The sequence below is a fragment of the Musca domestica genome, unplaced genomic scaffold, assembly GCF_030504385.1.
Source record: "Musca domestica strain aabys unplaced genomic scaffold, Musca_domestica.polishedcontigs.V.1.1 19, whole genome shotgun sequence".
Taxonomy (NCBI): domain Eukaryota; kingdom Metazoa; phylum Arthropoda; class Insecta; order Diptera; family Muscidae; genus Musca; species Musca domestica.
In genome coordinates this window covers 13,440,216-13,456,204 of record NW_026712245.1, presented here as the reverse complement: position 1 = coordinate 13,456,204, position 15,989 = coordinate 13,440,216, and the positions used below count along the sequence as shown (strand labels likewise).

At 38.2% G+C, this 15,989-nt stretch overlaps 1 protein-coding gene across 2 annotated transcripts in view; it reads left to right on the top strand.

The window, feature by feature from the left end:
- Window positions 1–15,504, top strand: part of LOC101893859 (protein O-mannosyl-transferase TMTC2) — an 84,859-nt gene extending 69,355 nt beyond the window's left edge. For both annotated transcript variants that reach the window (XM_011293816.3, XM_011293815.3), the window contains 7 exons: window positions 2,972–4,914; window positions 4,992–5,106; window positions 12,961–13,046; window positions 13,125–13,513; window positions 13,582–13,666; window positions 13,756–13,913; window positions 14,379–15,504. In XM_011293816.3, coding sequence (XP_011292118.1) covers window positions 2,972–4,914; window positions 4,992–5,106; window positions 12,961–13,046; window positions 13,125–13,513; window positions 13,582–13,666; window positions 13,756–13,913; window positions 14,379–14,555 — 2,953 coding nt within the window. In that variant the 3' untranslated portion in view covers window positions 14,556–15,504. The remainder of the gene's footprint in view (window positions 1–2,971; window positions 4,915–4,991; window positions 5,107–12,960; window positions 13,047–13,124; window positions 13,514–13,581; window positions 13,667–13,755; window positions 13,914–14,378) is intronic.
- The last annotated feature ends 485 nt before the right edge of the window (window positions 15,505–15,989 follow it).

The window sequence follows — 15,989 nt, the reverse complement described above, 5'->3', positions numbered from 1 at the left end:
TGTGAGATGGTGTTGTACAAAGACATACAAACATACATATTTCGAAAAGCCGTGTGAGGGGTAAGACTACATGAGTAAATACTCTGCCATAGCCGAAATAAAGGGAAACACAACAACAACAATACCAGCAACAGTCAACGACAGAAGGAGAACTGGATTTGCCAAGAACTTCAATAATAAGAAGAGAAATTGAGTTGTTGTTGCTTTCTTAACGTAGAGCCTACAGTTCCAAACAATGCTTTGTAAGAAATGTAAAGAGATAACATCCCACAACAAGCGATTCTATAAAGAAAGAGGGGATGCATTAAAATATGCAATACAAAAATTGAATTTTATAATCCTTTAAAATATCACCTACGAAAATTTGTGATGGTGCTACATTCAGAACATATGGAAAATGTGCTGTTTAGTCACGAAACATACAAGCAGGTGGGATGGTAAGACCCTCTAGAGGCCAATTCTTGTTCTAAGGAAACGTGGAAAGATTTCAATGCCATTTCCTTAGGTCATTAAGAGATCAACTCGAAAGAGAAGTTATGAAATGATTTCATTCGAAGAAAGAAATGTCAAATTAAAAATTATAATAACGAAAATACGTTTCATAGAATAAGAATCCGGTTCTCTTCGCTTGTTGTCAAGACACGTTGGTCTAATTACATTTAGCAAAATAAAACTTAATTTTTATTTTTGCGAATTTTGCTAAAATTTCTGGACAATAAGCGAAAAATTGCTTTTCCTAATACCCGGGGCAAATATCAACCTTTCCTACTATGAGACGGCCAAACTAATAGAATCGCTCAAAAAGTTTAAACAAAGAAAAAAAATGTTTCCAAATTCTGAATGTCCCAATTGAACATATTCAGAATGTTTTTCTAATGTTGAAATTATTTAACTTTGTTAGTCTCTCTCTATTCATTTTTAACTGAACTGAATCTGATTACATTTTATATGATTAGTATGAAACGCTATTATTAGTATGGAATATTTTATATTATTATTAGGAATGTGTATGAGGAATTCGTCATGAAAATTTTAAGGCTATAAGTAATCTTTAAAAATTGGATTTTGGATATCTACCATATAAAGGATCCATGTGCCTGTTACATTCAGACTTTAAACACTTAAAAGTAATTAGAGATCCTTATAAGCCAAATAATACAAATATCGGACAGTCTACATTGCATTGTAGAAAATAGTTCTGAACGTTCAACAACGAACTACGCCATCATCTAAAGTGTAAATTTGCCACTCCAACGTTCTGCAATCTCACTCCTAAACGTTGTATATCTCAATACATAAACAACTTCAAGTTCTAGAGAATTTTCCTGTCATAATTACTTTGACTTTTGGCGTTGGGCGATATCCCACGAAAAACGCCATCTTAATGAATGAAACCGCAACGTCTCCTTCTCTCTGTGGATGGCAGACCATCAAAGTAAACATTTACATTTACTTTAAAATGTTCTTCGAGGTGAAAAGTCAAGCAGCACGTCGAACGATCCATTAAATCAGAACTTTATTGAATTCGGTTAACAACAATAAGTGAAACACACCCATTAACCGTGAACGGCTATTGGAGACAACATTAATCAAATCGGAAACGGCTGGTGTGCTTCGTGTTCCCCAACCACAGGGCCTTGCCATAAATTTCCCATTATACTTTAGAATTTTTCAATATTTCAGAATTAATAAGGCATAAAGTTGCTCATTTAAAATAAACTACAACAAATACTGCTGTTGCCAACACCGACAACAGCGGTATTGGCAGCTGGATAGTGGGCGGGCGAACGAAATGACATTTCCCATTCACAACCATGCAGCCACGAAATGTGACTACATGGTATCCAGCCATTTGTGAGCTGTTCTCCTGTCCATTTAATTAGTAACGTGAGCTTCACAGCCCAGGAAGATGGAACACCAGATGTGTTGGTGTGGTTGGGTGTGGGTCTGCCCCAATAGGTAGTAAATGTTGTGTGGCGCCAGGTGTTTTATTCGAACAAAGGACTCTTCCATGTTGTGGAATTGCAATGTAAACTGACGTAGGGCAACCGTAACCTCTCTTCCCGCTCTCTACTTTTCACCGATTTCATAATACTTGGAGATACGCAAATACGTCGTTTGAACGCGACATCGTAACTTTAGAACAAATCGACAATTAATCAACTAAGTAAACTGTTGCAGCACCAGAGATGTATTCACCCCCACTCCCCCTTGGTGAGCATTTGGTTTAGGTATTCTGATCAAGAATCTCATGCCACCTGGACACACATACAAACGCACCACCAATGTAGAGCACTGACATTGCCCGCACATTCGTCTCAAATGGGAAATTGCGAAGGTGGTGGAAATGTTAAATGTATGTCTGAGTTACATGGATCTCGGGGGTTTGTTTGTGTGTTCATGCGAATGTCCAATTCCACGGAAGTTTAGTGTTACGTTTGGCAATTAATAAGCTGCTATCCAACGCTTCGAGTTAATAAATGTCGTCAGTGGAAAATTAAATTGGTCTCTGGGGAACTCCATTGGTAACACAAAGCAAGCATCAAGAATACTCAAGTTGTAGTTGGCTACGAGGAGGTGGACTGTAGCGTCCCACGTTTTATTATTTAAACAAAAACTAAAAATTATTCACAATTATTTGGTCTTCGCCTGAAGTCCAGGTTATGGGTTGGCACATGGTCATATGGCTGTCATTCATTTAGCTTTAATGAATACCCTTCCATTTGTTTGAGACGTCTCTGGACTTCAATTACCGTTACTGTCCAAACTAAGGGCATAGCCTTTTAATTAATACTGGATGGCATCAGCATAGTTGGCCTTAGCGTCGTAACCTGTTTGTTTTACAAACTCGGTCTTATGTCATATAACGGTACGAGCGATGAGCAACAATGGGTCATCAACAGGTTGAGATGTTTGTTATTGTTGCTGTTTATGTTAACTAATTGTTCTTTCGTCTTTCTCTTCCTTGCAGACGTGCAATTCTAGCCAACACGGATGTCTCAGGTACAACGCCATGGCAAAGTGTTTTCCTGCACGACTACTGGGGCACACCGCTAACAGATAGCGGTTCACACGGCTCCTATCGGCCACTGTGCGTCCTTACATTTCGACTGAACTTCCTCCTCAGTGGCTACAATCCATGGGGCTTCCATCTGGTGAACAATCTGCTGCACTGCCTAGCCACTGGCTTGGTGGTGAAGCTGGCTCGTCATTTTCTCTCCTCAGTGTGGGGTGTTTTTGCGACGGGAGCCCTTTTCGCTGCACACCCCATACACACTGAAGCTGTGGCCGGCATCGTTGGCAGAGCTGATTTAGCCGCGTGTGTTTGCTATTTAGTGGCTTTCCTGACATATATGCGTCACATAGCGTGGCGGGAGAAAGGCGACCCCATGCAATGGCTGGCCTTAGGATTAACCATACTGACGTCCATTGCAGCACTTCTATTCAAAGAGACAGCCATAACGGCGTTGGCAGTGTGTGGAATTTTCGACGTCATACGAGGACTGGCTGGCCTGAAGGACAAACATCGCCTACGTAGTCTCTGTGTGCTGGGATCAATTTTAGTCGGCTGTGTTTACTGCCGTTTGGCGGTTATACCGCGACCTCAGACTTTATTCTCGACTGCTGACAACCCCATCGCAAAAACAAATTCGATGTGGACACGCTTCCTGACATTTCTCTATCTGCCCGTATTCAATTTCAAACTGTTGCTGAACCCACAAGTGCTTAGTTTTGATTGGGGCATGAATGCCATCCCCCGAATCACCAGTGTCTGGGATGGCCGCAATATGTTGAGTGTAGGCTTCTACGGGGCACTGACGCTGACCGCATGGCGCAGCTACTGCACTTTACTGAATCGACACAAACGCCTCCAATCTGGCCAGCAGCAATCGCTGCTATTAGCAGGCAGTGCGTACAGTGACACTACATACCACCTGAAACCACAAAGTTTGCGTAAGTCACGAACCAAGCGAAAGTATTGCAAACAAGTGCAGTGCCACACCGCAGGTGCGGTACCGCCAGCTTCGGAACAATGTGATAATTATTACATTATGAGGGCACCGTACTCCCAAACTTCACCCTCTCACAGTGGCGCAACCTGCTGCTCCTATTTAAAACAAAAACTCCTCGGCATATCCTCGCCACAGCAGGCGGTCTGCGGCGACTGCAAATTGGAATTGAGTTCCCTGCACCACTGCACCTCGTGCAGGGTCTTAAATAATAACAATAACAACAACAACAGTATATTGACACTAAGCTCATCGAATGTATACCGCAGCGAGTGCTGCTGTCACCAGTTAATGTCTTCCAGTGGTTCCGTTGGGACACCACAACTTTTTAGTTTTGCGCTACACAAGGCCATCTCCTGCGTGGTGTCGTCACGCAGTTCCCGCAGCAGCAGCAGTTGTAGTAATTCTACGACGGCAAGTAACAAGAGTTCTGATAGCAGTGCTTCCTCCACCTCCACCTGCAGCTCACAGTCGTCGAAGTCCTCCAGTTCAGTCTTATCGTCGCACCGAACACCATCCTGGTCCACGCTGCAGTCGCACGAAGATTATCTCTTGTCGCACATGACTCCCAAATGTGCGAACGCCAGCATTCTACTGATGGCCATGGCATTTCTCACCCTGCCCTTCCTACCTGCCACAAATCTCTTCTTTTACGTGGGCTTTGTAGTAGCCGAACGCCTGCTCTACCTACCAAGTGTGGGATTCTGTCTTCTGATTGGGTTTGGCGTTACTAAACTCTTTGACCGATTCCACTCCAGCAAGTGTCCGCGAAACCGGCAAATGATTCTGGCCAGCCTATTTGTTCTACTCTTCGCGCTGAGTGCCAGAACTGTGAGGCGAAACCTGGATTGGAGAGATGAAGAGAGTTTGTATCGCAGTGCTGTGCAAATAAATCCACCTAAAGGTAGGTATCCCATCTCCTGCAAAAGCTATACAACTGCATAAAAGTTTCCCTTTGACGTGTATTCATATCTTTTTCAGCTCTTGGCAATTTAGGAAGTGTCCTTAGTTCCTTGGCTCGCTACAAAGAAGCCGAGGAAGTGCTGTTAGAAGCCATCAAATATAGGCCAAATATGGCAGATGTGCATTTTAATTTGTAAGTATTGAGTGAATCAGAAATTATGTTATATTCAATTGGTGATCGAACTTGGACTCGGACAAGTTAGCCAAGGCTAGTATCGGGAAGGGCCGACCATATGATACCCTCATCCACAGTGATGACTTTCTGAAATGAATAAATGATATTGGGATGAATATTTGCAAATCATTTCACATCTATTTGTTTTTATTGTTAAAGATTATAATTAGTACACAAATTTAAACTTAAAGGCAGACTGTGGAATAAAAACCTGACCTCAGATAACCTGCTAAAATTGAAATAAAGAGTGAAACTCGCTCGATGTTGAGCGGGAGCACTCCTTGGAGAGGGCATACTCCTTTTTTTAGCATTTCTCAAATAAGGTCGAACAAGCTTTTCTCGTTTTAGAGTGGGAGCAAAATTCGTTCAAAAAGGAACATCCCTAAATATTCGTCGTAGACACCATGAAGTATATGTATATATTCATGATCAGCATAAAATCCTATGTCGATTTAACGATGTACGTCTATCTGCCATTAGTTGAATTTCGCAGAAGAATTTGTATTGTGTCTAGGATGGTTGGTATGAAATTTACATATATCGGTCCACGTTTTGGTATAACCCCCATATTTAATATTTAGGTCCACGTTTTTCTATAGGCATTTATGACGATACCCACTGATATTCGGTATTTTGATACTCCTAGTCACTAAATTGTTTCACAATTTTTTTTTAAATTGGAAATTAAGAAGATTTGGTAGATAACAATCCTTGTAGTATGAAATTGTCTATATAGGTTCCGGTTTTGGTGTGGCCTCCATATAACAGACACACCTACTTTATGGTTTTTTGAAAAGTTTAACAGCATTATCCAAACGGTCGGTTTGAAGTTTAAAGTGGTATACGTTTGAATTCAGATACTTTTATATAAAACTATTTTCTTTAACCTATTAAAAGTTCGACCAACTTAATTCGGCCGAACAAATTTTTTTTATTTGTTTATCATACCGTTGTTATATGTTGTGTATGTATGTGTATTTTCTTAAAATCCCGGGCCAAAAAAATACCCCATAATAAACTTTACATATTGTGGTGTTGGGTATCAAAACGGCCTCAAGTACGGAGATAATATCCTGGCTGTGTATATAATGACACATTTCTCAATCTTTTGGGGTTTTAAGGTTAAACTAGACATTTAGAAATTCTTGGCGATTTGAGTAAATTTGCATCAGATTTAGTCATTTATGTAGGTAAAGATAATGTTGCAGTGTATGTCGTTTTTAGTCCTTGTTGTAGTTACGAAGTCCTTGTTAGTACACATATTTTCATTGTATGTGGGACGCATTTATCGCACCCTTAGCACAATTTTAGCATTTACACAACATTTTATGGCTTTTTCGCTGTTCTCGTTTCATCATCGACATCGACATCGGTGACGTCAACGTCAAAGTCGTCTTCATCATCTGTGACATATCAGCAGTCAGTCATTCGTGTTGTGCATACCCAGATCTGTTTTCCATTCATGTACTATACACATACATACACATTTATTTTGAGTGTGTGTGTGTGTGTAACGTTACATTTGTTCGTCTATGTCTACATACAGACATTCATACTTCCTTCACCTATACAACATATCATTCATCATTTTGTGCCATTTTACGAGCATTTATATTGCTTACAAATCTCTGCATTTAAAAGCGAAAACAGAAAAAGAAAGACCCTCGCAATAACAACAACAACTGCTACAGCAGCAGCAGCGTCAACCAAAAGATAGCAGCATAAAGTGAAAAAAGAAATGTCGAACTGCAAAAAACTAAGCGGGTGACAAAAGAATCTTTTGTATCGGCTGAAAGAGTGACTGAAGAAACCCTACCTTATACCGTTATGCAGTTAGTTGGAATTGACAAAACAAAAAACAAACACACCCACGCACACACACACACAGTCGACAAAATAGATGGAATTCAACTGCATCACTGGAACATGAATATGGAAGTGCGGAGTAAAAGTGAACTGCCACTTCTGGTGGTGACGGCGGCAATTCTGGGCCTGCAGTTAGCTGGAAGTTGCCGACATGAATATGCAAACATGCATGTGGCCTTTACCATGGAGTTTTTGATGTCGAAACGTCATCTTCGGCATGCTGTTCCTTGACGTTGCTGAGGCCATTGCTATTTGCTATTCATCTTCCTAAATGTTGTGGAATTCGGGCTAACCAGGGTTTTGCATTATGCAGGTGGTTTCTGTCAATCTGCAATGAAAATGTACGTGGCTTTTTTTGTCCTAGCATGATAATTCAAATGCAGCGACAGGGCAACACTTCGGAATGTACATTTTCAGACCAAAGTTATTTGGAATATCAATTTTGGTGGACGTACTTCAAATTAGTCTATCGATGGAAGATTGCTCCAATATGAGGAATAGAGAATTAATAAAAAGTCTTTAAAAGATATTGTAATGTTTTGGGGGTGTTGAATAATTATTTAACATAAGACTCTCGTATGGGCTGTCTGATGTAGTTGGATGAGATAATTCGAAAAGTAATAAGTGTTTTGGAAATAAATGGACGGATATATCAAGACTTTCGTTTTTTTAGTAACTCCTCTGAATGCTTATTTCGGTGTATACATTAGCTTCTTAAAATAAAAGAATGATGTCCGAAATTTTCACCGCCTGCTGCAATGCTTCCATTTTAGGCACATTTTTTCAATAACACATATTAGGCACATATTTGCAATAACACTCCATCATTTATAACGACACTTCCATATTTTCGACATTTTCGAAATTTAAACTGATTTTATACAGAATGAATGAATTATATACAGAATGTGATAAGAGAATGTCCTCGATGGAGTATAACTCGAATCGTCTTTTTCGTAGCCTCCACAATAAAGTGGAGAGTATATTATTTTTCTTTTCAAAAACTTCAAAATATTTTATGGAGACCCCACAATATATTCCTGATCAAAACCCATGCCGATTTATTCATGTCTGTTCGTCCGTCTGTTGAAATCACACTAGACCTTTGGTATTATTGCTGTTTTTTTGGTATTTGCTCATTATGTTGTATAGAACCCGATGACGTTTCTTCTACGAGATATCTCCAATATTACATATCAAGGTTTTTAATTTAAAAAAAATCTAATGAATCTTTGTGAATAATACATATGTTACAAAGAATGTTTAAGATACAACATTAGTTATATCAGTATTATAAATCATTTTGAATATCGTCAACACAATCCGTTAGAAATTATCCCCATTAATATAAGAGTGTTTTATGTGTCATTGTCTTGTAATTATTACTCGACATTTTCACAATGCTAATGCGCAAAAAGGATTAACAGAGCTACCCTGTGACTTCCCACAATACAGGTCCTTCGCTTGCAAAATAACTCCATTCCCACCTAACTGTAAATACTCAACAATTCACCTCCACATAATCAATAGAGCTTAAGGTATTTCCGAGATTTGTTTTTCACTTTAAAATGAGAAAACGGAAGAGGAACCACAATAGAAACGGCATACACACAGAAAGCAGGCAGACCGCAAAGCGAATTCAATTCAAAGTAAATAGCGGAAATGTACGAAAAAAAAACATTCAAACCACAAAAGCAACGCGCAAGCAAAGCAAACATTGTGAATAAAAGAAAAAAATTTCCATCGCATAACTTGAAGATGATGAAGTGAATGACGAATAACAACTGTTCGAGCAAAAAACCAAAAAAAAAAAAAAACGCCGATAAGGGTGGAAGAAGCAACCAGCAATTGAAACCACATCTAGCAGAGCAACAATTTACAAAAATCGTTTGAATCGAAAATTGGGAAAATAAATAAACCCAAGAAACAATATGTTGAATGCCAAATCAATTTCGTGTCTCCCGATGGTGGGTGGCACATTCGCCTCCTTCCCTTTTGTCCCACAAAAAGAAAATATACAAAGACATATTCTGCTTATCCTGGGGCAGCATCGTTTGTCTTTGCCATAGCATCCGGCAGAAATCGAATGGAATTATAGATCATATTACAAATACATATTGTTGCATTGTCATAAAGCTATTAGGCATTGGCACATCGGTACGAGTGGGGTCTTACCATGCCTTGGGTTTGTGTGTGTGTGTTCTATGAGTTGGCATTTAGATGTGTTCCGGACGAAATGTTGTATTTTTTGGCATATTCCGTTTCTTTTTTTTTGCATTCATTACACACACACACACACACACTCGAATGTCTGAACATAAGTACATACGTTTTTGGATTTTCATATATCACATTACATGTTTCTGTTATTTTATTATTCCTTTATCTTTTTCGGCAAAGCACAAATGAAGCTTATCGCAGATGTTCACAGACATACGAAATCCGGACAAATATCAAATAGAAAACCATTTAGTTCGGCCAGGACGAACCTTAACACTGAGATCTGTAAGGAACTGTATCTTTAATCGTAAAATTTAAGAGATGGTCTGATATGTTTAGCATATCGAATCTTGTTCATTCTCAATATACCTGCAAAAACAAATACATATTGTTGTTACAACGGACAAATCATTGATATGGTCCTGGGTACTGAATCGACCTAATTTTTCTTAATGGGAAATCGAAAGAACTATTCAATAAAACATAATTATTGGGTTTATCTCGAATATAAAAGAAATAAAACAACACAATTATTTTATAATCGATTGATTTGTTTTTATAGGGGCAGTAGTATCTCTTGATTTTTTCATAAAGTTAAATGTTTTGCTTCCCCAGAATCGATTAAAAAATCGAAAGATGTTTGAACCACGTTAGAACCATGAACAGGTGTTATAAAGCTAGCAGCTGATTACGATTTTATCTGAGTTTACCCGACCTCTGTCATTGTTGTACATATGTGTATTTATTAATTTGATAAAAATCAAAATTTTCTAAATCAATTGTTATTGTTTGTTATGGAGCTCACATAGAAGAATTTTACCAAATTTGCAAGGAAATGTAATTTAAAAAAAATATATATGTGCATTTCATTAACACACCCATTGCATGTGATTTCAAATAATTCTGACAGAAGACTGGCATGCCATCAGGGTTGTATTTAATAATAGTATCTATAAATCAGTTTTCCCTCCTTTTTTGTCATCATATTTAAACTAGGTTCGTAGTGTTGGACTCCTCCAATCAGAAGCTGGAAATAAAATAAATCTGATCCAGTATTGATGACATATCCTGAGAGTATTTTGCATTGCACATTTTAGCCCACTGTATCCTTATGGTATTCCTATTAAAGATGTTGTGATGGCCTCAAGTACATCGAGTATTTTTCATGATTGTTAGTTTGTTAGGTTGCTACTTGCCTGTGTGTATTGACAACAGACCGCACGTCAGTCATTCCGTTAGTCATCGGTATCTGTGTCTGTCAGACCCATGGTGGTCGACTGTAACTGATGGAACATAGAAACTCCAGCATCAGCATCGATACCTGCAGCAACAGTAGCAAGCAGCTGGCATCAAAAAGAGCCGTAGCCTCTCGCCAGTAAGTACAACAACATTTCAATACCAAGCTTCGATTATTTGTTTGTTTGAACACACAACGAGGAATGAAAGGAGCAGGAGGAATTGGAAAAAAAGGTATGAAAACGAGAAATGAAAATCAAGATGAATTCCTATGTTAAGTGTTTTTTATTTCCAACTCAACAAAGGCGAGCAGAACTTCATTGAATCAGATATGAGCCAAGCGGACAAACAGACGAACAGACGGTAGCTGTGGGAGCTGCCACTGAAGCACTGAGTTATTCAAGAACGAGTGAAGGAGCTGTAAAGCAAACATTACAACATTGCCGTGTTCAAGTACCAGTGCGACGAGTAGTCATTGAAAAGAAATCAAATTATTCAGCTCAATGATTATCGGTTTTGTTGTTTGGTCTCGGTTTAGATGCTGTTTGCGGCACACTCCCTGCCACAGCTCCGCCACTCTCCCCCACCTCCGTTAACCACGTTGACTGATGGAGATGGCGTTGCAGTGATGTTCCTTGCAGTGATGATGGTAGCAAATGGTGTTTGAATAGCTGAGCGTGCACTCGCTTCCAGGTCAAACGCAATTCCATTTCGATTTACACAAGTTGAGGAAACAAAAACGTTGAATTGAAAGAATTTCACTTCGTGCTGTCTACACCCACGTGGCCAATGTGGGCGAGGGGTGGTCTATCAGCCAGCCTGGTGTCGAGCACAAGGGGGAGGTCTGGAAACATGTTCTCGTTCCTTTTTTTATAAATTATTTACGAGGTACAAACACTGTTAGTTTTCTGCTGTTTGCCATTCGTACTTGTTACATTAAATTTGTTGATGTTTTTTGGCCGCAAATGTTAACACGCAATAAACTCTTTATTGTTGTTGTTGTTGTTTCTCTTTTGTAAATCTGGTACAACATAATTTGCCGGTAACAGCATGCGATTCTGACTTCGAAGTGCGTGTTGTCAAGGCTATTTTGAATGAATACCCGAAAAGAAAAGGAATCACATCTATTAAATTATAACAAAGCGCGCACGTTAAACGAGATAAATTAGTGTGTATGTGTGTGTGATAAATAATTTATTTATTTAGGCTACCCACCAGTTGAATGTCAACGGCTAAATTAAATTACTGGATATTGTTGACGTATTTATATGTATATATCAACTTTGGATAGGAATACTAACTAAACCATATGAAAGACGAATTTTTCCCATCCTATTTTTTCATTTTTAAATTGAATTTCTTAATTGCCATCAAGTCATATCGATCAGGGAAACGATGTTGTCGGGCTACTGGCCTCTTTTTTGCAATACTAAATCCTTGTATTTGTATTGCTCGTATGCCTTGGAACAGGGTATATAGGGGTTTCGAGTTGAACGTACTCTGTTAAATAGTACCCAAAGTAATTTTAATCCCCGAGAGAGAGAGAGAGAGAGAAGCACACACATTTACACATGAACAATCAGACGGGCAGAAGTCTTGATGTCACTGTAAAAGATAGGCAATGCAACGTGGCACTCCCTTTTGGGAAACGCATAATCTTCAATAGGCAAGGATTGAATGTAGTTGTTATGCACTTTCACAAATATATGTATATACATATGTTTGTATGTATGAGAAAATATGCATGCATTCGTGTAACATTTGCAAAAAGTTTTGCTGCTCACACAAGCATTTCCGTCAGCTCTATGCCATTTCAGCTATTGTCGTTGTTGTTAAACGACAATAGCATTGGAATGTTCGCCAAGTGAACGAACCGAAAACACCCCAGCTAGTGAACGGATTTTCCTACGAATTTGTCAAAAAAAGACAGTAACATCCAATGCAAATGCTAGAAAATATTCATAGACTTGGGCTGTAAAACCCCATTTCTGTCAAATGCAATAGAAAACAAATATTGCATTGAAAAATCTATAAAAAACTAGAAAAATATTGAAATAAATATAAGGTCTTTAAATGTTGTCCCCAGAACCTTAATCGTGTTATTTAAATATTTCATTGGGAGAATAAGTTGAACGGCGGAGCTTTAAAGCTTTTCTTTTGTTAAATAGTAGACTCCATTCATTAGATGTGCCACAAACATTTCTCTGTCAGTTTAAATATACTCGTATTTCTAAAGCATTTCAGGCCAATTAATCAACATAATTTTATTTGGCATGCCTAAGGCATAACATTTCTCCCCCTTTTGAGATAATTTATTTAACGAAAATGTTTCGACATGCACACACATACACAACCGGAGACATTTATTCCGGCATTTTTTCTGTGTGTTTACTACCCAACCACTGCAATTAGCTTTTAATGGAGCAATTTTAATTAATGCCCCCCGCTCTTTCAGTTTTCTATTTACATCTCTTTTTCATTTCATTTCAGAGGAATTTTATATCAGAATCAACAAAATTATAAATCCGCTGTAGTGAGTTTCAAAAAGGCCTTGAATTTTCGACCTAATTTAGCAGGTAAGTGGCGACAACTGGCCAAGTTAACATTGTTACCAAACAAGGCTAATTTTTAACGCATTGCTGCTACACTTTCAGTGGCTTATTTGAATTTGGGCATTTCGCTAATAGCATTAGGCAAATGCCAAGATGCGGCACAGGTGCTGCAGGAAGGGTCCAAGGTGGATGGCACCGGTGTCAGAGATCGGCAAGGCCATGAAAATGCTCGCATTACATCGTACCTGCAATTGGGATCCCTGTATGTGGAACAGGGGAAGCTCCATAGGGCTTTGGCAGTATATCGTGAAGCTCTTCATGAGCTGCCGCACAACTACTACAAGCGTGATGTGCTCTACCACAGAATCGGTGATATTTTCGGACGGCTTCAACAGTGGGATGAAGCGGAACGACATCATAGGGCAGCCTTGGATCTACAACCAAACCAAGTTGCTGCTCATTTGTCCTATGGCATAACGTTGGCCAGAAACGTAAGTCCTTAAAAAAGACCTAAACAATTGAACCCGAATACCATTTTGACTTGTTTCTATTCGTACAGAGCAGCAGAATACATGAGGCTGAAATGTGGTTTAAACGCGCTTTGCAGTTAGCACCTGAGGAAGCCAGTGTTCACCATCACTATGGTGAGTATTATTTTTTTGGAAATCTTTAAAAATTTAGTCGCAGTCGCAATGACAAAATGCCATCCGTATTCGCACATTTCTATTTGTAGCCGAATTCCTAACAACACAATCAAGATTGGCCGAAGCTATAGTTTATAGAATAAAAGCGGCCGAGCTTGCACCTCAAGATTACTCACTGGTGGTGGCTGCTGCCACTGCCTTAAGACTAATGGATCGCAAGCTGGAAGCGGAATACTGGTATAGAAAGGTAAGCATATATGATTTGAAGTTGCAGCTGCAAATCTCCCCCAAATATAATGACCCTTATGCAATGATTTCAAGGCAAAAATACGAAAAAAATAGAAATTAAAGCTAGTTCAACGTTTATTGACAGAGCCTAGGCTCAAACATGCTTAAAGTGGACTTCAATGTGCAAAGAAGTTAACGCTTTGAGAATCTGGTAAACGTTCGAAAATGCTGATAGATTTATCACAAGCCAATTTAGGAATATAAAACTTAAATTATATTCAAGAACAAAGTTTAAATGTATTACTGGCTCGAGCCGTTTAAATAAACTCAGTGAAAAATTCAGTTAGAGGCTCTTCCGCTTCTAGAAACAATTTTGACATGTTTTAAACTTAATTCGTTTATCTTGTCCTCCAGGGCATAATTAATTTCATTGATATGTAACTGTAAACTTACTTTAAAAAATTTCTTTCATACCTTTTTACAGGCTGTCAGTTTACGACCATCTGATGCGCATGCGCATACAAACCTTGGTGCTATTCTTCACCTGCTTGGGCGTACCTCAAATGCTGCCGCTAGTTACAAAGAAGCCCTACGACTTCAACCTGGAGATGCAACAACTTTGGGAAATCTTGCCAAATTGGGACTGACGGACACCAAATAGACAACCGCACACAATTCAAACTAGCAGTGCAAACAGACCAGAAATGTAACCAACGCATACAAATGTATAATTAAATGTGTGCTATATAAACAATGTACATAACCTATACATACACACACATACGCATATGGACTCAAATCGAAGAAACCAACAAATCTTGAAAAGATATGTAAACAAATGTATAATAAGCAACCAACACTAATCTACAGACCAACATTTAAAATTTAATTACGAAATGAAATGTTCGACTTTTTATGTAAATATTTGCAAAACACAAATTGACACAATGTCAAAGAAGATTCCCAAGAAATCTGGTAATTTTGTAACGACCTCTTACTTCGCAAACACGCAAACAGTAAACCTCACCACACCGTCTTCAGACCTGTTTTTCTTATGGTTTACTTCGTTTATATTACGCCATGTGTTTGTTTTATTTTTCATTTTTCGTTGTACATAGCCTTTCCCAAAAAAAAAAAAAAACGAAATCGTTTTTGTATCAATTCCATCCCACCATCCCCACCATTGTAAATAACAACTACACATGTTTCGGGTCTGCGAAGAAGAGCGACAGAACAGAGGGTACATTGTATGGAGTATATAATTTCTGTTAAGTTTACTTGTAGTTGTATTGCATTATTATTCTGTAGATAATTTAACAAATATATAAAGAAATTTATCCGAGAAATTACATTCCTCAATCACCCCACCTGCATATCCTGACCATCCTCCCTCATCCACCACGTTCAGCGTACCCTGACGATGAGTAGAACATTTGCAGTCGTCGTTTCGGACATGTCCAAATGATTACAACAAAGAACTTATCTCAGATAACAAATAAACATATTGTAAATTATGACAACAAATTATATAACGCAAGGAATATATTCGTATAAATATATATTATAAAAAAGAAAAGAGAGAAAAAATATAAATACATAAAAATTGAAAAGAGTAGTTGTTTTATTTCTGTGCTGAAATCCATGAGAACTTCTATTTATATTGTTTTGGCTCAGCCTGGACTCAAGGTAATTACATTGTTATATTTTAAAAGATGGTGTAAGATAAGTTCGGAGGGAATGGAAGAAAATCAGCATATACATATCTTGAAAATGGCACTCCGAAATTCGGTGTTCGATCTACAAGGTAAATTAATGATAATAATCTAAAATAAGAGATATGTTGTCATTTTTACCGAGAAATAGTTTTCCGAAAATATTCAGGGTATATTTATGAATACAGTTGTACTTTCCATAACAAATACGACTAACAAACCAAACTTCGTAAAATGCTCTACACACCGATACATTAACTATCCCTTTTACGACGATTCTTCATTAAATTGTCGCATAATTGAATTAAATTGATAATATAAGTAAGAGACATAAGTCTGAGACTAATTAAATGTATTCTTTCTAGTTCCTAACAATTAGTTTG